The 23,144-nt window shown below is 40.5% G+C and overlaps 1 protein-coding gene and 2 long non-coding RNA genes across 3 annotated transcripts; all 3 read left to right on the top strand.

Moving 5' to 3' along the window:
* The first annotated feature begins 10,086 nt into the window (after positions 1 to 10,086).
* Positions 10,087 to 11,091, top strand: LOC128469872 (uncharacterized). Its single transcript, XR_008345999.1, has 2 exons — positions 10,087 to 10,279; positions 10,824 to 11,091. It is a non-coding gene; the product is annotated as an uncharacterized LOC128469872 (long non-coding RNA).
* Positions 11,092 to 13,461: 2,370 nt separating this feature from the next.
* LOC128469873 (uncharacterized) lies at positions 13,462 to 14,512 on the top strand. The gene is made up of 2 exons (XR_008346000.1): positions 13,462 to 13,622; positions 14,155 to 14,512. It is a non-coding gene; the product is annotated as an uncharacterized LOC128469873 (long non-coding RNA).
* Positions 14,513 to 21,375: 6,863 nt separating this feature from the next.
* On the top strand, positions 21,376 to 22,633 carry LOC128469863 (proline rich transmembrane protein 1B-like). The gene is made up of 2 exons (XM_053451658.1): positions 21,376 to 21,687; positions 22,215 to 22,633. Exons 1-2 carry the CDS (start codon positions 21,376 to 21,378, stop codon positions 22,392 to 22,394), a joined length of 492 nt encoding a protein of 163 aa, XP_053307633.1. The 3' UTR covers positions 22,395 to 22,633.
* Positions 22,634 to 23,144: the final 511 nt, after the last annotated feature.

A 23,144-nucleotide genomic window follows, 5' to 3' on the forward strand; every position in this document is an offset into this window, starting at 1 on the left:
GATGGGGAGAGAGATGGAGGAGAGAAAAGAGAGAGAAGGGATAGGAGAGAGTGATGGAGGAGAGAAGAGAGAGGGGAAGGGAAAGAAAAACGGAGTAGAGAGGGGATGGGGAAGAGGGAGGGGATGGGAGAGAGACAGGGAGGGAGAGAAGAGAGAGAAGGAATGGAAGAGAGAGATGTGGAGAAAAGAGACAGAGGGGATGGGAGAGAGAGACAGGGGACAGAAGAGAGAGAGAAGGGACGGGAGAGAAAGACAGGGCAAAGAAGAGAGATTGGATGGGAGATCGAACGATGGGGAGAGAAGCAACAGAGGGAACGGGAGAGAGACATTTAAATACATATAGGGATAAAGAACAGGAGGGAAGATTATTCCAAAGGAGGAGAAAAGTTACAACAAGAGACCAGAATTTAACACTAGAGAGTCAGAGACTGAGATGGAATGGAAGGAAGTTTTACTTTACTGAGAAGTGGTAAATAAGTGGAACAGCCTCACAGAAGAAGTGGTAGATGCTAATACATAATTTTAAGGTTTTTTTGTTTTTTCAAAAAAATGGCTACAACTGAAACAATAGTAAAATATTTATAATACTATAATACTATTTATATATATTGGTCAACAGCATGGGGCCGGCGTATGACTACTGAATCCAAAGTTCTGTGTCGTTTTTAACCGATAAATGACGTTCCAAGAAACACGTAATGGAAGTATTCGGAAGATGATGTGCCCTCGGCGTACGTCTGAATGTATACGCACGTGGATAAACATTATATGTCCGCTCGTACTCCGCGCACACATACAAATAGGCATGAATAGGAGCCTTTCCTTGTCTCTGGATTCAATGGATCTTAAAATAACCCCTTCCTAAAAATAGTCTTTTATAGTATGCCAGAGCCGTTCCCCGTCAATCTCTTGGAAATAGGCCAATTCTACTTAATAATTACGACTTTCTGACCTATATGTCGTTATTCAAGACAAATCCTGAAACAGACTTACCGGTATTTTAATAAAAAAATGAATTGTCCATTATTAATTACTTTCATTTTATAGGCTCTCCTATAGATTCTTTTTTCTTTAACAAAAATTGATCAATACAAACCATAAGGAATAAATGACGTAGGTGAAACTGTCAATTTAAGTTTATTTATTGACCAATATCTATAAATATTACTTTAAAATATTTTACCATTGTGTCATTAGTGTCCGCTGGTAATTTGTGCAAAAACAAAACAAACTTAAAATTAAGAAAAGTGCCATTGTGAATTTGAACTTGTGGATATACAGTAAACTTTTAGAACTTTTATATACGTAATATATATATTTGTATAACTTTTATATGTAATATATATTAACATTTATAACTTTTATATATGTGATATATATATATATTTGTATAACTTTTATATGTAATATATATTTACATTTATAACTTTTATATATGTGATATATATATATTTGTATAACTTTTATATGTAATATATATTAACATTTATAACTTTTATATATGTGATATATATATTTGTATAACTTTTATATGTAATATATATTAACATTTATAACTTTTATATATGTGATATATATATATATTTGTATAACTTTTATATGTAATATATATTAACATTTATAACTTTTATATATGCGATATATATATAATATATCATATAAAATATATCAGATATAATAAAAATAAAATAATTAATAAAAATTCAAAATAATCATGGTTTGGATAACATTTTGTGTTAAGTTATGCACTCATCAGCAATGTTTACAAAAGATCTCCTAAGAATAGACTGAAAATGACACGAAATGCTGAATAAAAGCAAATAATAACTCGTTTCTAATATTTCTAACCAACATTTTTAACCAATATTTCGAATTTTAAAGGGAAAAAAAACCTCACAAAATTGAAATAAATATATTTTTTTCATAAAAACATATAATTTTTTGTGCCTCCTACAGAAATGTTGTCCGTATTGTAGGTGAAAGCACTGACGTATCTCTAGGGTTCTGTCCTAGAACATTGGTCGGGGGCCAGATCATTGTGAAGACATTAACAGGTGTGAATCCAAAAGTACACAGAACTGGTAAAGCCATTTTCTTTGGGCTTTTTGTGTTTTGAAAAGTATTTTGGTCTTTTCTTTTTTCCCCAGCGGGGTGGAATAACATCTGGGATGGGTTCTCTTCTGTCTCTGGCATCTGCCTCTGGGTGGGTCGGGGACTTTGGACAGGATGTTTTGATCGTTTAACAAAGAAAAGCATCCCTGGTTGCTTAAATTATCCTGGTTGTTTGTGAGTCCTCTGCTTGTGTACATATCGATTCGTTTATCTCCGGATCGCATCGACTCGAAGGAAATTCTTAGGAGGGGGTCGCCCGACGGGAAATGACGTTAGCCAGAAAAGCCGAGGACTTCAGAGCCACTTTCTTATAGTAAACAGTAAACATTATATAACATACATAGATAGGCCCTTCTACCCCTCACAAGATACCCCCTAAAATGTCTAGAGTTTGTTAAATGTTTCCAAAATGTTTTATTTCAGTTTGAGAAAACCTGGGTGAATTTGCATAGAAAATGCCAATCGGCCCCATCCGGCCCCCGTCTCGTCAAACCTTAATGAGTCGTTGGTCTCGTCTTAGATTCAGAAGCCTTATGCCTATCCCATGCATGTTTAATACCCTCACTGTATTGCCCTCTACCACCTCTTCAAGGTGGCTTTTCCACAATCGTCCACAATGAAATCAAGATATTAGCTGTTTTTTTATTATTTAATAATTATACGCTGGTATTTTTCTAGAATTTTTTCTGGCCTACGTAAGTCATTATAAAAGCGACGTGGAGTTTTAAATTAGCTCCATTGTATACATGCAAAGCATCCTTCCTCCTCCCGGGAGATTCAGCCAACAGCCTGTAAGACTGTCTCCTTGGATCCTATGACAATAACAAATGATTGTCTCTGTCCCATAGGGGCCCCACACCTACTCACTGTGTATATTGTCCCCCGTATGGGGCAGACTCCTGAGCAATGCCTCTTGAAGGTCATTTAAAGACTCGTCGATACGGGGGACCACCAGCTTCGTTTGTATATTCACTAACAATACGGATAGCTCAGCTCTTGCCAAGTTCCTTATAGTCGAAGATGTCGTTACCTTTGTTATTTTGGCTAAACGTAACAGTATTGTTTGCAGTTTTAGTTCCTAACATTCTAAACTTCCTGTGTAACTTGAGGACCAACTTCTCCAGCATGGAAAATCGCCCATATCGGTCAAGAATGCACTTTACTGTATACGTGTGCAGGAAATCATTAGCTTATTGCCACAAGGAGCATTGACGTTATACGTCAGCCTGACGACCAGAACCGTCGGCTTAATTCTTCTTTTTTTTGTTGTGATGGTCTGGGGCAGAGAAGTTTAAAAAAAGTGACATGAAACAAGACAATTTGAATGACTTCATTGATCAAGCAAACTTGTGTATGTGCATATGTGTGTGTGTAAAGGCAGAACTGTATAAGGGCAGTGTATATGTATATGTGTGTTTATGGGCAGGTGTGTGTAACGGCAGTGTGGAAGGGCAGTGTATGTGTGTGTATATAGGCGTGTTTATGGGCAGGTGTGTGTAAAGGCAGAGGTGAGTAAGGGCCGTGTATGTGTATATGTGTGTTAATGGGCAGCTCCTTGTAAGGGCAGTGTATGTGTATATGTATGTTTATGGACAGGTGTGTGTAAAGTCAGTGTGTGTGGGCAGGCGTGTGTAAGGGCAGTGTATGTGTATATGAGTGTTTATGGACAGGTGTGTGTAGAGGCAGTGTGTGTGGGCAGTCGTGTGTAAGTGCAGTGTATGTGTATATGTGTGTTCATGGGCAGGTGTGTAAAGTCAGTGTGTGTGGGCAGGCGTTGTAAGGGCAGTGTATGTGTATATGAGTGTTTATGGACAGGTGTGTGTAGAGGCAGTGTGTGTGGGCAGGCGTGTGTAAGGGCAGTGTATGTGTATATGAGTGTTTATGGACAGGTGTGTGTAAAGGCAGTGTATGTGTATATGTGTGTTCATGGGCAGGTGTGTGTAAAGGCAGTGTGTAAGGGCAGTGCAAATAAAATAGTCTCTGTAGCTGGGGGCACAATTTTCCATTCTTGACTCGGGCACAAAAGGAGCTAGCTACGGCTCCGACGTACTCTAAGTGTCTTGGTGGAAAAAAAGAGCAGATAAATAGTATTATTATAGACAATAAAATTAATTAATTCTACAAATATGGTTTATTTAAGAACTTTACATCAGAAATAAAACATATTTTTACTTTTAAGTAATAAAATGTTATGTTCCAAGCTCAAAAAAATCTAACTATGATTGCAAATTCCATCCAATTTTTTATAATGAATCTATTTAAAATATAAGAAAAATAGCATTTTACAAGGTAAATTATTATTTTCCTATTTCAGAAACCTATATGCTGTGGCTTCTGGACAAACGCTGTTGTTTGAGTCTTTTTTGGGCCGGACGGGGAAATTAACCCATTACTAATAATAGATGGGGTACATATTTCCCATGTAGAATGTTTATCGTCGGGCATTGGAGGTCTAAATATAGAGCCATGACTTCCTTGTTTGTATGCCTACAGCCGAGTGTTTCCCCCTCTTGTAAATTCACTTTATCTGTTATTGTTAATATTAAAAGATAAAGTCCGGCGAGTTAAGCTCGTGCGTCGCGGTCGAGCTGCGGTTTTTCCAATGTGACTCCGTGCAGGCAAAATGCGCTGAAAAAAGGGAGAACAGTGAAAAATATCAATATTAAATGATTATATTAATAATATCCGGTTATTCACCAAACTGTCACCATTACAACTAACATCATTTCATAAGAATATTAAGTTTTGGTTTTTTTATGATTGGGAATTGTTCCAGTTAGAGTAAAGTAGACAGATTTTGGGATGATAATCACCAAACGGTTACAAATAACACAATTTAATATGAAGATCATGTTTTTGGTGTATCAAAGTATATTTAGATCTTGAAATAATGTGAATGATATAATAATTATATTTTTTTTGATCTAATTTTATTTTTTAGATTTTGTTTTCTAAAAAATGGCTTGTAAATTTCTAGATTTTTGTCGGTCTGCTTCTTTTCTTATCTAACTCACGGAGCTGCGTTTCCTGTGTGTCCTCTAGAGTTCTAGAATCATCCATATCTGTCTTCTCCTGGTTTATCTGATGAGCTCCACATTTTGGGAACGTTTCGTTTTGTTATTTCCACTTCTGGCCTCTCTTTTTTGAAGATTCAGAGATCAGGGCGTCAATTAGATGGGAAATCGATGATTAAAGCCCAAAATGTTTAACAATGGCAATGACAGGTTAAGGAGTTCACAAAAAAAAAAGTTTTTAACTGAAATTACATTTTGGGTTAACTTTGGTGGATTTTGAAATCTGCTTTTTTTTTCTTATTTTTTAATAGGATAAGAAATAGCTGAATTTAGAAGAAATTTGACCTTATAATTTTTTTTTCTTTCCCCACCTTCCCTGTTATAAATTGATTTGGGTTTTTAATTCATTAATTTCTAAAATCCTTATAAATATTTGTCTTCTGTAATTTTGTTGCTTTCGGAGTATATGAAAAGCATTTATTTTTTTAATAAAACCATGCAATCGGATCAATCAGAATGTAAAAGGTTTCCTTTTCTGTCGGGTTTATTTATGTATATAAGAGATAAAGTTGGCTTTAATTTTGGGGTGGGGGGGGAATGGGATGAATGCCCTTTCGTTATTCTGCAGTCTGTTCTGAAGAGCTTGCAATCTATTATATGAATTGGTAAAATTGGACGTCATTAGCAATAGCAGCCAGAAAAAAAAATCAATCATCTCTTCCCCAGATTTGTGACCGTCTGGGAAACAAAGAGAAGAATGATTTGTAGCCGCGTTTAATTTAACGCCCCATTAGGACTTTGCCGTAATCTTAAGTGCAGACTAAACTTCCAAAGGAAAAGACTTAAGTGTCGCTGAGAGCAATGAAAACATTTCAAGTAAAGAACGTATATCTTTGCTTAAAGGGTATCTCCCACCTTTTTTTATTCCTCATATTATATTAAAATACATTTTAAAAATCTGATTTCCTCTTTTACCCCAGTTGTAGTTTTTGCCCCATAATATAAAGCCGTTTGTATGATTCTCGCTCTGTTATCTGAGTCCCCAATCTACTAGAAAAACACCCTGACTCCTTATCATACTGCCTGTGGGAAACAATAGGACGGCTCGGTCTTAATCACCAGCCGGACTCACTGACTAATGAAAGGATGGACTTCATTAGCATCGCCATAAAGCATCAGCTCAGTGTGGTGTTTGAGCTGGGAAAGTCACCCAAAATATCTCATGACTGGCAGCGATGGCGGCTCCAGGTCTGCAAAATTATGTTACATTTATATGATTTTTAAGGTGCTGCGGGTGGAAGGAGGCGGGCAATGGGCTCAATGCCTCTGGGGAGGGTTATTATGCTAGAGAAGGGTAGATCAGAGCCCCTGGGGAGCCCTAGGGAAGGCATGATGTGGTGTAGATGAGCAGACTGGATCCTTACACATCTTACTGAAATATAAATTGTACCGAAGCACCGACACGCGTGACCCCTGCACCCCATTTATTTGTATTCTGCTCATAGCATTGATTGTACATGTTCTTTTGCAATAAACTGTATTTGTCTGAGTGATATTTATTGATCTTCATCTAAGAAGAGTGTGTGTGTGAGATGGAGAGAGAGAGAGAGAAGGAGAGAGTGTGTGTGAGATGGAGAGAAGAGACACAGAGAGAGAGATAATACCCTGTTTATCATAGAGCAATACTTAATTGTTAAACAATGATAATAACACGTATATGATGATTGTGCCAACATTCCTAATAATAATAATAGTAGTAATAATAATAGAAATTAGAATAATTCTAGAGAAATCTGTGTTAATTAGGTTATAATGATTTAGAAGCGAAGAAATGGTGGAGATTAGTGATTCTATAGTATATTTATCTTAGCACCGATATCGTTACAGAAATAATTAAGCAAAAATAGGACTATTCTAAGCAGAAAGTAGTTGACATACTTTACTCCTAAAGGTCATAAAAGATCCTTGGGTGCGTACGCGGAAATTCCGTTTCAGATCATAGTAACGTTTGCTGTTTATAACATAGAATGTTTAAAATATTTGAAAGGAACAATTTTTATAATGTTTTTTATAATGGCCATATAATGCTAAAGTTTCACCCTCCCATTTATGAGGGTGCAGCAGGCAAATCTTTACGTGAGCAGCTACTTCCTGGATTCCTAAATCTTGGATCTTAGATTTCCCCGTTGAGCTGATTTAATTCCCGAGACACGCGACAACAAAAATCTTCTTTTTAAGGTTTTTAATATTATCTTATACGATAATGTTATATTTTTCTGGATTCTTAAAAACAAAAATAAAAAAAAACCCTTCTTATCTCAATATGACACGAAGGGGTTCACTTTATTCCCAAAGTGGTGGTCGTGGCTCAGCCTGTCTACAAGGACTATTCCGTCTTCCGGACAGCTTTAACGCATGGCCTCTAATGTGTGGCCTTCTCTTCTCCCCCCGATTAAGAGGCCATTGGCAAAATGGCTCCAATGAGATCCCGAAACCAACCTATTGTTGAGTAGGAAATACTGACTCAATTTTACAAATCTCTATATTATTTTAGCGGTAACGCTCTCGGTCCCTGCTCTTAATGAATGATCCAACGGGCTTCGTCTATTTTTACTTCTTCTTTCAGACGCGGGATGCTCTGAGCCGCCAATAAACATGGTGGCTCTTGGCTTAGGAATCGCCAGTCACATCGATCCTTCTTGGGTCGTTACAATATTATTGAGTTTATGTTCAGGATTCTTGCAAATTTTAGTCTTCGGTCTACCCTCCTAGTTCAGGCACCTCGTGCAGCTGCCTGACTTTGCCTGGTACTAAGACCGGCCCTGCCCTCTGGATACAGATGTAGATGCTCGCAGGGGCCGGCATGGCCAGAGTGGACCCTGACTGGGATCCCAAGTAGGGCCAGGCCTTTGGTGCCAATTTTGGGTAAGTTGGGGGTGGGGTTTAGGGGGTAGTTATTTAAGGGGTTGAGCTGAGGGACATCTTGTAGTCACGTTACCTTGTGTTGTTTTTCCCTGTGTTGTTTTTGGGTTATTTCTGCTGTCACAGCCGGGGGATAGATTACCAGACATCTAGGGGGTGTGAATGCTCTGGGGGGGGAGCGTTTGGCGGGGGTCCCGGTAGGTGGTGTTGGGAGCCTCAGGTTTGGGTATCTTGTCCGTCCCTGTGTGCCGGTTCCGCGTTTGCCTCGTAGGCTTTATGGATTTTGTTAATTATTTATCTTTATTGATGTTATTTATTATATTTATGTGTTCGGTTTGGTAGTCTTTGCCCTGTTCACCCAGCGAAGTGTCGGGACTAAGGCTGCGTGACAATGACTTGGTTAATAAATAAAATTGGCTGTGGCCTTTTCAACCCAAGTCGTTATTGGTTAAGGTAAGTTGGGTTGGGTGGGGGGGTCTGGCCCGGAGATCGAGGAAACTTCATTCAGTCTGTTCATTGTACCAGTTCTCGCTCTGAAAGCTGAAATTGTATCTTAATCCCCAGTGGAAAAGATTTGGTACAAACCGGACATTAAGCTCTAAAAAACACTTATCTGAAGCAGAATGTTTTATAGGGGGTAATACGGGGAGAGTGGAGGTAGACCTTCTGGGGTATGGTTGATGTGAGTTAGCATTTAGTGTTGAGTAAATAGTTGCGTAGACCGGCGTTCCTCGTGGGAGGGTCCAAACTATGGAATGGTAAAACATGCCTATTTTGGTGAAAACCGGCTGTTCGCTTGTACACCTGGTCTGATCACTAAATGGAAAGAGATCGGTTTTGGAGGAAAAATATTTATCCATCCTTTGATATTTGGCAGGTGGGGTTGAATAGTGAAGAACTCCTTCTGTAGATTGCAAACTGTTTTGTAACGTCTTCAGCTATTCAGAAATCTGATCCTGAAGGTTTCCCGTAAAGGTAAATAATTTATATTACCTCATATTTGTCTTCAATGATATCATTCACTAAATGCATTGCCTGCAGACGAAGAGCGAAGAAGAGGAGGCAAATTACCTCAAACAAATGTCTGTAATGAAGAGAAACAATAAATCAAGAAGACAAACCCAACAACCCAGCACAAGGTCCACCACCATATTCTGACCACTGCTTCAGGTCCTCCACCATATCCTGACCACTGCTCCATGCCCTCCATCGCAATCCCACCCCACTTCATGCCCTCCATCGCAATCCCACCCCACTCCATGCCCTCCATCGCAATCCCACCCCACTCCATGCCCTCCACCGTAATCCGACCCCATTCAATGCCCTCCACCATATTCCAGAAATGCTCCATGTCCTCCACCGCCTTCGGAGCTTTAGCCCTGATCCTAAGGAAACCTGAATTTACTCATATTCACCAAAATAATATAAACTTTATACTTTACAGCTACAAACAAGAGTTCTGGGAACTAAAGACAGGAAAGCAGCGACTTAAACTTCTGACAGATGAATGCAGTCAGAGCAGACAGCCTGATGTAATTTAAGGAAGTTTGGATTTACTGAGAAAATCCTATAAATGTATAGAATATTATGATATTTATTTTATTATTCAGTTCTACACCTGGTAATGTATATAAAGTATATATATTTCAGAAGAATAATATTATTTATCCGCATTTAGATTTAGTTGTAAACAATGGAAGGGGTTAAACATTGAGAAATGTCACAAATGGAATAAAAAAAAGATTTGTCAGCATGGATTATATTTTAATGATTAAAATCCTGCCCTCTTTCTTGGGGCATTTAGACGTCACCTGTATGGAAAAGTGACTATAAAGCTCAGATACTTCCTCAAAGTGTAACATTATCTGCCTGCGCTATCTGCAGACCGGAGCATCTGAAGGAAAGGCGCTTATCTCCTACGGAACGCTGAAGAAACATCGTCTCCAGAAGCAGATCACAGCGTCCTTCTTCAGGTGAAACAAAACACAATGCATCAAGAGCAGAAATCCGACAACATGGCTTCTCCGCAGAACTATCCTCCTAATCCCAACTCTACTCCTCAATACGGCCAACCTCAAACCATTAGCAATGTGGTGGTGAATTCTCAGCCTGCTGTGATAGGCGTATCTCCTCTTCGTGCGACCTACAGTGATTACTTGGGATTGTCCATCTTCAATCTTCTCTGCTGCTGCTGCCCCCTTGGGATCGTTGCTCTGGTTTATTCTTGCAAGGTAATGGTGGGACCAAGAAGGGTCAAATCATTAGAGAGAACGGGCAGATACAAAGTCCTTTGAATAGAGAGAAACGAACGGGGGGCAAGAAAAAAGGGTGAAAAAAGAATAAAAGGAAGAAACATTTGTAACATCTTAAAGTCCACCTTGTTTTGTCCAGATGTCACTTTTCTTCATGTTACTTTTCTTTGCACCGGATGGTCTGCGGTGTTTATGCCTAGAGGTGATTGGGAAATATTATTTTAGAAATATGGAATAGATTTTGAGCAAATGTATAAAGTCTTTCTACGCCCCCAACCAGTAAAGTAATATAAATATCAAATGTAAGCTCCTTAGAATGTATCTGTTTCTCTGTAACAATGTCCTCTTTTAGATGTTTCACCTGCAGCTCTTTCCAAACAGTTGAGATCCCCGATTATTTGAGACACGAGGCGGTTCTGTAGACCAACGCATTTCCAAAGGGCTAGGCTCGGGGAGCTACGATATGGATACAGAAATAGTTAAATATATTATATAAAATATATATTTTTATGTTTTCTCTTAGACCCAAGGCTCCTTGGCACGCGGGGACATGGCTTCTGCTTCCAGTGAGTCGCGGACGACGTTTATTTTGAACATGGTAGCCCTGGGAGTAGGAATTGCTGTGAACATCATTTGGATAGCGCTCGTTAGTTACTACACAACAAGAGTCTACACTTATTCCAATTCAACCTTAAATGGCTCCACTTCATACTATCCTGACTAACGCTAATCCCTGAATCCTCATCCCAAATAAATCATCATTTTATATTAAATATATCAGATGCTGAAAACTGTGTGTTTGCGTTACATTCTTCCTGATTTGTTTTCACTTTTTTTTGTTATATCTCAAGAGATCTCTCAATATGACACGAAGGGGTTCACTTTATTCCCAAAATGGTGGTCGTGGCTCAGCCTGTCTGCAAGGACTATTGGGGGGGCAACGAAGAAGTCAAACAAAAATAGTTTTGTTAAAATAAATTCAAGGCTCAGTTATTTTCCGTCTTCCGGGCAGCTTTACGCGTGGCCCCTAATGTGTGGCCTTCTCTTCTCACCCCGATTAAGAGGCCATTGGCAAAACGGAAATACTCAACAAAAAGTTGGTCTCGGGATCTCCTCAGAGCCATTTTGCCAATGGCCTCTTAAATTATTCCGGCGGTAACGCTCTGGGTCCCTGCTCTTAATGAATGATCCTCTTTGCCTGCTCTCATGGTTATAAAATATAAGATATGTGCGATCAGATTAGACGAAAGAACTGGGACGTTTTGGGAAGAAGAAAGAAGCAAAATAAATCTGGACGTCATTCCCCAAAAAAGTTTTCCATTCCAGAACACAGAGAAGGTAAAAATGGACTTCAGAATATGATGGAAAACCAGCCTTGGGAGCTCCAAACTATCAAGATGGCGGCCAACGGGCTTCACCCATTTTTAGTTCTTCTTTCAGACGCGGGATGCTCTGAGCCGCCAATAAACATGGTGGTTCTTGGCTTAGGAATCGCCAGTCACATCGATCCTTCTTGGGTAGTTACAATATTATTGAGTTTATGTTCAGGATTCTTGCAAATTTTAGTCTTCGGTCTTTCTGCTCATTGGTGGTATTTTCTACAGCGACTGCCCGTAGCCTCCTAGTTCAGGCACCTCGTGCAGCTGCCTGACTTTGCCTGGTACTAAGACCGGCCCTGCCCTCTGGATACAGATGTAGATGCTCGCAGGGGCCGGCATGGCCAGAGTGGACCCTGACTGGGATCCCAAGCAGGGCCAGGCCTTTGGCGCCAATTTTGGGTAGGTTGGGGGTGGGGTTTAGGGGGTAGTTATTTAAGGGCTTGTGACATGAAGCTGAGGGACATCTTGTAGTCACGTTACCCTGTGTTGTTTTTCCTCCCTCCCTCTTTGTGTTGGGTTGGGGTATTTCTGCTGTCACAGCCGGGGTAGATTACCAGGCATCTAGGGGGTGTGAATGCTCTGGGGGGGGAGCGTTTGGCGGGGGGTCCCGGTTGGTGGTGCCGGGAGCCTCAGGTCCCTGTGTGGCGGCTCCGCGTTTGCCTCGTAGGCTTTATGGATTTTGTTAATTATTTATGTTTATTGATGTTATTTATTATATTTATGTGTTCGGTTTGGTAGTCTTTGCCCTGTTAACGCAGCGAGGGGTCAGGCCTAAGGCTGCGCGGCAATGACTTGGTTAATAGATAAAATTGGCTGCGGCCTTTTCAACCCAAGTTTCTTGTGTCTGTCGTTATTGGTTAAGGTAAGTTGGGTGGGGGGGTCTGGCCCGGAGATCGAGGAAACTTCATTCAGTCTGTTCATTGTACCAGTTCTCACTCTGAAAGCTGAAATTGTATCTTAATCCCCAGTGGAAAAGATTTGGTACAAACCGGACATCAAGCTCTAAAAAACACTAATCTGAAGCAGAATGTTTTATAGAGGGTAATACGGGAAGAGTGGAGGCAGACCTTCTGGGGTATGGTTGATGTGAGTTAGCATTTAGTGTTGAGTAAACAGTCGCTTACACCGGCGTTCCTCGTGGGAGGGTCCAAACTATGGGATGGTAAAACATGCCTATTTTGGTGAAATAGCATCGCAATCCGACCCCACTCCATGCCCTCCATCATAATCCGACCCCACTCCATGCCCTCCATTATATTCCAGAAATGCTCCATGTCCTCCACCGCCTTCGGAGCTTTAGCCCTGATCCTGAGGAATCCTGAATTTTCTCATATTCACCTAAATAATATAAACTTTATACTTTACAGCTACAAACAATAGTTCTGGGAAGTAAAGACAGGAAAGCAGCGACAGGGTTAAACATTGAGAAATGTCATAAATGGAACAAAAAAAAGATTTGTCAGCATGGTTTATATTTTAATGATTAAAATCCTGCCCTCTTTCTTGGGGCATTTAGACGTCACCTGTATGGAAAAGTGACTATAAAGCTCAGATACTTCCTCAAAGTGTAACATTATCTGCCTGCGTTATCTGCAGACCGGAGCATCTGAAGGAAAGGCGCTTATCTCCTACGGAGCGCTGAAGAAACATCGTCTCCAGAAGCAGATCACAGGGTCCTTCTTCAGGTGAAACAAAACACAATGTATCAAGAGCAGAAATCCGACAACATGGCTTCTCCGCAGAACTATCCTCCTAATCCCAACTCTGCTCCACAATACGGCCAACCTCAAACCTTTAACAATGTGGTGGTGAATTCTCAGCCTGCCGTGATAGGCGTATCTCCTCTTCGTGCGACCTACAAGGATTACTTCGGATTGTCCATCTTCACTCTTATCTGCTGCTGCTTGCCCCTTGGGATCGCCGCTCTGGTTTATTCTTGCAAGGTAATGGTGGGACCAAGAAGGGTCAAATCTTTAGAGAGAATGGGCAGATACAAAGTCCTTTGAATAGAGAGAAACATATGGGGGCAAGAAGGAACCGGGTTGGGGTGAGGAACATTTGTAACATCTTAAAGTCCACCTTCTTGTGTCCAGATCTCACTTTTGTTCGTGTTACTTTTCTTTGCACCGAATGGTCTGCGGTGTTTATGCCTAGAGGTGATTGGGAAATATTATTTTAGAAATATAGAATAGATTTTGAGCAAATGTATAAAGTCTTTCTACGCCCCCAACCAGTAGAGTGATATTAATATCAAATGTAAGCTCCTTAGAATGTATCTGTTTCTCTGTAACAATGTCACCTTTTAGATGTTTCACCTGCAGCTCTTTCCAAACAGTTGAGATCCCCGATTATTTGAGACACGAGACGGTTCTGTAGACCAACGCATTTCAGAAGGGCTAGGCTTGGGAAGCTATGATATGGATACACAAATAGATAAATATATTATATAATATATTTTTTTATGTTTTCTCTTAGACTCGAGATTCCTTGACACGCGGGGACATGGTTTCTGCTTCCAGTGAGTCGCGGACCACGTTTATTTTGAACATGGTAGCCCTGGGAGTAGGAATTGCTGTGAACATCATTTGGATAGCGCTCGTTAGTTACTACACATCAATCGTCTACACTTATTCCAATTAAAACTATTATGGCTAACGCTTATCCCTGCATCCTCATCCCAAATAAATCATAAAAAATATCAGATGCTGAAAACTGTGTGTTTGCTGTACATTCTTCCTGATTTGTTTTCACTTTTTTTTCTTATATGTCAAGAGATTGCTATAATTTAGCGTTTTGTTTGCGCATCACATTATAATAAATCTCTTTTGTTATTCTCGTTTGTCAGTATTCTATTTTTTGCATTCAGTGGCCATTAGTTGAATTGTGCTGCCATCTATTGGTGAAAGCGTGCAAGTGTGCTTCTCATGGATTTCTAATTCTATATCTGCCTATAGGAAAAAATTGGTGTTAATAATATTTTGATGTCTACGGATGGACGGTCGGCCACAGCGCCATCTAGTGATGAAAGTGTGCAATTGCGCTTCCTTCCAACATCCTCAGCCCTTTACATATCCACATAAATGACCTTGAATAATTCTACTGGGTGTCCCAATGCAACTGGTTAGTGCAAACTTTCCGAGTTTAATCATAAACAATGAATCCGGCTAGACCTGCAACATGTGATGTTAAACATAGAGCTTGTGCACTTTATCTATTTCCGGTATCATTCACCATATTTACAAACATAAAAACACATTTTAACAATATTGATGCTTTTGGAATAGTCTGTGAATAGGAATTATGTTACATTTATATGATTTCTAACTTGCTGCGTGTAGAAGGAGGCGGGCGATGGGCTCAATGCCTAGTATATAGGAGTAAAGGTTAGGTCTCCTGGGGTGCTATGTGGGAGACGCGCTTTACATTAATGCCCCAGGGTTATTATACTAGAGAATGGACAGGTTGGAGCCCCTGGGGAGTCCTGGAGAAGGCACGATTTGGTGTACATGTTCAGACCGAAAGCCCCTAAGGAGGGGGTCCTTACACTTGTTACTGAAATCATACCGAAGCACCGTCACGCGTGACCACTGCACCCCATTTATTTGTATTCCTGCTCATAGCATTAATTGTACATGTTCTTTTGCAATAAACTGTAGTTGTTATGATGAGCCATCTGAGTTATATTTATTTATGTTTATCTAACCTTTTCTAAGAGCAGGGCAGATTCTGCAGCCCTTTTTTCTTGGGGAATCGCCGGGGTGAATCTGTCTCCCCTCATAGTGAAATCCGGACTGATATGAATGGTAGCTGTTGCAGGTCTGTGATCTTATTCTGCGGAAAAACTCAATAGGACCCCCCAGTAAAGTGACACACATTCATTGGACTTATCTCCCTACTACTTTCTGAGATGTGGGAGACTCAGACACACCGATTGTGTAAAGTAGATATATAAAACAGGGGTGTCCAACCTGCGGCCCTCCAGCTGCTGCAGGACTACATCTCCCATAATGCTCTTTCAGCTAAGGGGCTGGCTGAGGATAATGGGAGATGTAGTCCTGCAGCAGCTGGAGGGCCACAGGTTGGACACCCCTGATATAAAACATAAAAGACTATCTGCAGATGTAATATGCAAAGTCGCCAATAGGTGTCACTACAGGTCAGGTGTCCGGTATAGAAAGAATTTGCATTCTGATACCCGGCGGGAGTTAATAGAAGCCAGCAGATCGGCCCCACCACATCTTAGGGGAGCGTCCGTAGCCCTTTTATCTGAACGCTTTCCTGGAAATTGAGTGCGATTTGTGGGATTTTTATTGCATCCCGGGCACTTTATTTCTAGATTACGTTTTATACGGGGTGGATGAGGTCTCTGTGGCCGTCAGCATTGATCAAACTGGCGTTTTAAGGGTTTTCGCAAGCAAAGAGGCAGCGAGCGGAGGTCCCATCGTTAGTTTTCCTCACTATTAACCCCGTGCTGTAGAGCATTTGAAGGTCCTTCTTTTAGGAAAGATTGTATCTCTTTATGCTGTTTATTTTAAGAAGCCCCTAAACATTCCCCAAATTATTTTATCTTTATTACGTCCGACTTCTGGGCCTGAAATTCTTGATTTTGGAGCTTTTACAGTATTTAACCCCTTAATGACAAAATGCATTGTTTTCAATGGCTTTAGGGACCGCCCATTGTCCTTAAGGAGTTAATCTACGCCTCCAGGCGCCAGCTGCTAATAAAACTTGTGTAAAGTGCCGTGACTTCCTTACTATATAAAGCGGGCGCTACAAATAAGAAGTCAGAAATTTCCGTGCCCTTTATCTAGAGTAAATAAACCCAGTTCCGTTCCACATTCTCTCCGACTTTTCCTTTCTCTTTGTTTATTTCGGAGCCGTTCTTTGCACTCTTTTTATACGCTTGTCACATGTCACTTAACGAAGGGTTCTCTGCGCGCTCTGAGAGGTTAACACAAGAACAAATGTCTCTTGAGTGACAGGTACTTGGACAGCAAAGTCTTTTTATGACACACAATAGACAGAAATCACTGTTTGCTTTTGGCTAAAGTTAAAATATTGTCCCTGTCAGAAAATAAACTTCAGCACTGGATACATTTCCACCGGAAATAAAGAAATGCTTATAGGATTAGGATTTCTTTGCTGGAGGACAGAAGTTTAAGAGAAGGTAAAGAGCTAGAAGATGTATCCACCACCTTACAGCACACATCATATATATATATATACAAAATAGAAAATGTATCCATATGGAGCTTATGGACCCCATACAATAGACATGCCACGCATCCAGGCAGTAGTGATGACAACCCAACTCAACGTCAAGGTTCTCCTCCAACCCAATGTTAAGGTCCTCCTCCAACCCAACGTCAAGGTCTTCCGCCAACCCAACGTCAAGGTCCTCCTCCAACCCAACCCAACGTCAAGGTCCTCCTCCAACCCAACATCACGGTCCTCCTCCAACCCAACCCAACGTCAAGGTCCTCTTCCAACCCAACGTCAAGGTCCTCCTCCAACCCAACATCAAGCTCCTCCTCCAACCCAACCCAACATCAAGCTCCTCCTCCAGCCCAACCCAACATCAAGGTCCTCCTCCTGAAGACTATACTGGGTGGTCCATTATGGATGTGATTTTTTGCTACCTTCTCCATAATTCACGATACACCAGATAACTCGGTTCTATCTTCTGTACGTGTCTCTTATCTAAATGAGTCTTACTTCAGAGTAGCATGAAGCCCGGATTTCATGAATTATAAAGTCACAGAAGTCAGGATTTTTGCATATTTTTATTTTGAATCTCTTTTTAGTATGTCTTCTGCTATCTCTGCTTTTCATTGTATCTCAAGGTGAAGGAACACACAGGTTGGCAGCATTAAGGTTATACTATCCAAGAAGATCTGTAGACTTTGTTAATCCGATTAGCAATTATTTGTGATGATCGAAAGGATTATAGTTCCATTTATTTTAGCACCTACTGTTTCTGTATCTATGGCGGGTTCAGGACGTTAATCAAGTTACTAACATTCTTACAAAAAACGATATTGTTACAGAAATAATTAAGCAAAAATAGGACTATTCTAAGCAGAAAGTAGTTGACATACTTTACTCCTAAAGGCCATAAAAGATCCTTGGCTGCGTACGCGGAAACTCTGTTTAAGATCGTAGTAACGTTTACTTTTTATAAGCGAGGAACGGTTTTTATAATGTTTTTTATAATGTTTTTAATAATGGCCATATAACGCTACTGTGTCGTCCCCCCGCAGCAGGCAAATCTTTACGTGAGCAGCTACTTCCTGGATTCCTAAATTTTGGATCTTAAATTTCTCCGTTGAGCTGATTTAATTCCCGAGACACGCGACAAGTCTTTTAATTCCTTTAAGATCCATTTAGCGCTCTATTACAAAGGCAAAGGAAGCACGCAAGAGGCTTCATCTCCCTACAATTGACATAAGAAAAAAAAATATATGAAAAATTAGAAATAGAATTTTTTTAATATTATCTTATACGATAATGTTATATTTTTCTAGATTCTCAAACACAAAAATTAATTAAGCCCTTTAGAAATGATGACGACGGTAAAACTTGTTGTGAGGAAAGCATGATTTTGGCCCCTGTTGGAAGTATTCAAAAGAATTTTGTTATTTTTCTAGATAAATCTGGACGTCATTCTCCAAAAAAGTTTTCCATTCCAGAACACAGAGAAGGTAAATATGGACTTCAGAATATGATGGAAAACCAGTCTTGGGAGCTCCAACCCATCAAGATGGCGGCCAACGGGCTTCGAGTCTGTGGGGACTTGCAGAGAGATCACGGTGTGATCGGTGCAGGGGGATCGCAGGGAGGAGAGCGAGAAACCCTGTCACTCACCCCCCTCCCATGCTGAAAACGAAAAGGAGGAAAATGGTTAGTGATTAAAAAAATTCACTAAAATAATACAATAAATAATAATAAAAAAAACAATAAAGTGAGCTAAGTGATGTCATTGTGACATCACTTATATATATATATATATATTATATTAAAAAAATACAAAAAATACAATTTTTGTGAGGATTCAGAGGGAAAATGTATAAAAAATTAGGTGGTTTTTTTTTTCTAATTTTCGCTATTTTTTACTAAATTTCTCATCCTAAATTTTGAGGTACCAAAAACTCCTGGGACTGAAGGGGTTAAAATATAGTTTAAAAGGATTTTTAAAGGATTTCAGGCGATACATAGACTCGGTGTTGTTACGTTCGTTTGAGTGACGTCTCGGAATGAGAGTGGGTGCAGCGCTCCATACCCGGCACGGAGATCCGGCCACACCGTGTTTACACAGAAACAAAAATCTTTCCCCCCCAGTCATTTTTAACTGTCGCAAGGAAGTAACCGTGTGAAAAAATGTGACAAAGAAAGTTATATGGACACAGGAGGGATTTTACGGTCAAATATCTCTCCTTGAGCATAAACTCCAGCGCTGAATACAGTAAATGATAAAAATAGTGGTTTTATCTCATTTTCCCCCAAAGAACTCCCTTCATCTGCAGACCCGGAGGCGTCATAGATGTCAGTCATGTGATGTTTTTTTTTCCCGGCTCAAGCACCACACTGAGCTGATGCTTTATGGCAATGCTAATGAAGTCTGTTCCTGTAGATGCTCGCAGGGGCCGGCATGGCCAGGGTGGACCCTGATTGGGATCCCAAGCAGGGCCAGGCCTTTGGCGCCAATTTTGGGTAGGTTGAGGGTGGGGTTTAGGGGGTAGTTATTTAAGGGCTTGTGACATGAAGCTGAGGGACATCTTGTAGTCACGTTACCCTGTGTTGTTTTTCCTCCCTCCCTATTTGTGTTGGGTTGGGGTATTTCTGCTGTCACAGCCGGGGTAGATTACCAGGCATCTAGGGGGTGTGAATGCTCTGGGGGGGGAGCGTTTGGCGGGGGGTCCCGGTAGGTGGTGCCGGGGGCCTCAGGTCCCTGTGTGGCGGCTCCGCGTTTGCCTCGTAGGCTTTATGGATTTTGTTAATTATTTATCTTTATTGATGTTATTTATTATATTTATGTGTTCGGTTTGGTAGTCTTTGCCCTGTTCACCCAGCGAGGGGTCAGGCCTAAGGCTGCGCGGCAATGACTTGGTTGATAAATAAAATTGGCTGCGGCCTTTTCAACCCAAGTTTCTCATGTCTGTCGTTATTAGTTAAGGTAAGTTGGATCGTCTCCAGCAGTCGGCCGGATCGGCCCAGTCCCACGCTACATGAGTGTCAAAAGTTAACATGTGGCTGCCGATATCCAACAGCAACGACGTCATCTGGAGGCCGCTGGCCACCGGTATCGCCGGTCCGACCTTCTCTGTAGAAGCATATCTCTTACTAGTTACTATATGAAAAATGATTTTCCCCTTCCTTATGATTGTTTTAAGAGATTTTAATGGTGGACATTCAACATTCTACTGGTTTCACCTTCTAGAATCCATAAAACCCTCAAGCAATAAAGAGTGGTTTGTTTGCGCTTCTAGTGACATATGCAAATAATGAACAGCGATGGAGGCCCAACCCATGGAAAACCAAAAAGAGATTTTAGAGAGGAGGAAATGTAGTCGATACATTGATGTCAACCTCAGTCCAAGACAACAAAAGAGTGAATCTTAATCCCCAGTGGAAAAGATTTAGTAGAAACCGGACATTAAACTCACAATTATAACTGGAATCGATCACAACGTCATCCATCAAGCTCTAAAAAACACTTATCTGAAGCAGAATGTTTTATAGGGGGTAGTAAGGGAAGAGTGGAGGCAGACCTTCTGGCGTATGGTTGATGTGAGTTAGCATTTAGTGTTGAGTAAATAGTCGCTTACACCGGCGTTCCTCGTGGGAGGGTCCAAACTATGGGACGGAAAACATGGCTCTTTTGGTAAGCATTGTAAACCTGGTCTGATCACTTAATGGAAAGAGATCGGTTTTGGAGGAAAAATATTTATCCATCCTTTGATATTTGGCAGGTGGGGTTGAATAGTGAAGAACTCCTTCTGTAGATTGCAAACTGTTTTGTGACGTCTTCAGCTATTCAGAAACATGCATGGGATAGACATACGGCTCCTGAATCTAAGACGAGACCAACGACTGATTAAGGTTTGAGTCTTTACAGCAGGAGAAACGGAGGACTAGATGGGGGCCGGATGGGGCCGATCTGTAATAAGTTAGCTATAGTTGTTTGGTGTTTTTAAAAAATAAAAGAATGTTAAAATATTTAAAACTTGACACAAAAAGACGTTATAAAAACCAATCTCTGTATAATGAACATTCAATAAAAAAAATATTATAAATGTATAGAATATTATGGTATTTATTTTATTATGCAGTTCTACACCTGGTAATGTATATAAAGTATATATATTTCAGAAGAATAATATTATTTATCCACATTTAGATTTAGTTGTAAACAATGGAAGGGGTTAAACACTGAGAAATGTCACAAACGGAACAAAGAGATTTGTCAGCATGGTTTATATTTCAAATCCTGCCCTCTTTCTTGGGGCATTTAGACGTCACCTGTATGGAAAAGTGACTATAAAGCTCAGACACTTCCTCAAAGTGTAACATTATCTGCCTGCGTTATCTGCAGACCGGAGCATCTGAAGGAAAGGCGCTTATCTCCTACGGAACGCTGAAGAAACATCGTCTCCAGAAGCAGATCACAGCGTCCTTCTTCAGGTGAAACAAAACACAATGTATCAAGAGCAGAAATCCGACAACATGGCTTCTCCGCAGAACTATCCTCCTAATCCCAACTCTGCTCCGTATCCTCCATCGTATCCCAACTCTGCTCCATATCCTCCATCGTATCCTAACTCTGCTCCGTATCCTCCACAATACGGCCAACCTCAAACCTTTAACAATGTGGTGGTGAATTCTCAGCCTGCCATGATGGCCGTATCTCCTGTTCGTGTGACCTACAAGGATTACTTGGGATTGTCCATCTTCAACCTTATCTGCTGCTGCTTGCCCCTTGGGATCGCCGCTCTGGTTTATTCTTGCAAGGTAATGGTGGGACCAAGAAGGGTCAAATCTTTAGAGAGAATGGGCAGATACAAAGTCCTTTGAAAAGAGAGAAACATATGGGGGCAAGAAGGAACCGGGTTGGGGTGAGGAACATTTGTATCATCTTAAAGTCCACCTTGTTTTGTCCAGATGTCACTTTTCTTCATGTTACTTTTCTTTGCACCGAATGGTCTGCGGTGTTTATGCCTGGAGGTGATTGGGAAATATTATTTTAGAAATATAGAATAGATTTTGAGCAAATGTATAAAGTCTTTCTACGCCCCCAACCAGTAGAGTGATATAAATATCAAATGTAAGCTCCTTAGAATGTCTCTGTTTCTCTGTAATAATGTCCTCTTTTAGATGTTTCACCTGCAGCTCTTTCCAAACAGTTGAGATCCCCGATTATTTGAGACACGAGGCGGTTCTGTAGACCAACGCATTTCAGAAGGGCTAGGCTTGGGAAGCTATGATCTGGATACACAAATAGATAAATATATTATATATTTTTTTATGTTTTCTCTTAGACTCGAGATTCCTTGGCACGCGGGGACATGGTTTCTGCTTCCAGTGAGTCGCGGACGACGTTTACTTTGAACATGGTAGCCCTGGGAATAGGAATTACTGTGAACATCATTTGGATAGCGCTCGTTAGTTACTACACATCAATCGTCTACACTTATTCCAATTCAAACTATTATGGCTAACGCTAATCCCTGCGTGTGTGTTTGCTGTGTGTTTGCTGTACATTCTTCCTGATTTGTTTTCACTTTTTTTTCTTATATATGAAGTGATTGCTAAAACTTAGCGTTTTGTTTGCCCATCACATTATAATAAATCTCTTTTCTTATTGTCGTTTGTCAGTATTCTATTTTTTGCATTCAGTGGTCATTAGTTGAATTGTGCTGCCATCTATTGGTGAAAGCGTGCAAGTGTGCTTCTCACGGATTTATAAATCATATATCTGCCTATAGGAAAAAATTGGTGTTAATAATATTTATCTACAGATGGACGGTTGGCCACAGTGCCATCTAGTGATGAAAGCGTGCAATTGCGCTTCCTTCCAACATCCTCAGCCCTTTACATATCCACATAAATGACCTTGAATAATTCTACTGGGTGTCCCAATGCAACTGGTTAGTGCAAACTTTATGAGTTTAATCATAAACAATAAATCCGGCTAGACCCGCAACATGTGATGTTTAACATGGAGGTTTGGACGCAGCAGTAAATTGAAACAGGGAACTTATCGGGACACAGACTTTCTCCTTAGGCAGGTGAACAAAGCCACAGCCAGAAGCTTGGGATTCACGTCACGTGGACCTTCTTCTGATACCAACTCCAGACATTTCCCACCCAAGTAATTACTACAACTGTAAAAAGGAGGGGAAATTTTACAACAAGAGGCCATCATCTGACTCTAGAGGCTGAGATGGAAGGAAGGAAACAGAATAAAA

This window comes from Spea bombifrons, chromosome 12 (assembly GCF_027358695.1).
Source record: "Spea bombifrons isolate aSpeBom1 chromosome 12, aSpeBom1.2.pri, whole genome shotgun sequence".
In the NCBI taxonomy this organism is placed as follows: Eukaryota; Metazoa; Chordata; class Amphibia; order Anura; family Pelobatidae; genus Spea; species Spea bombifrons.

Excerpts from the sequence above, each read along its gene's own strand:
- LOC128469863 (XM_053451658.1), top strand. The coding sequence starts at position 21,376 with ATGTATCAAGAGCAGAAATCCGACAACATGGCTTCTCCGCAGAACTAT. Across the intron at positions 21,688-22,214 it reads CTCTGGTTTATTCTTGCAAG|ACTCGAGATTCCTTGGCACG; the intron begins GTAATGGTGGGA and ends GTTTTCTCTTAG.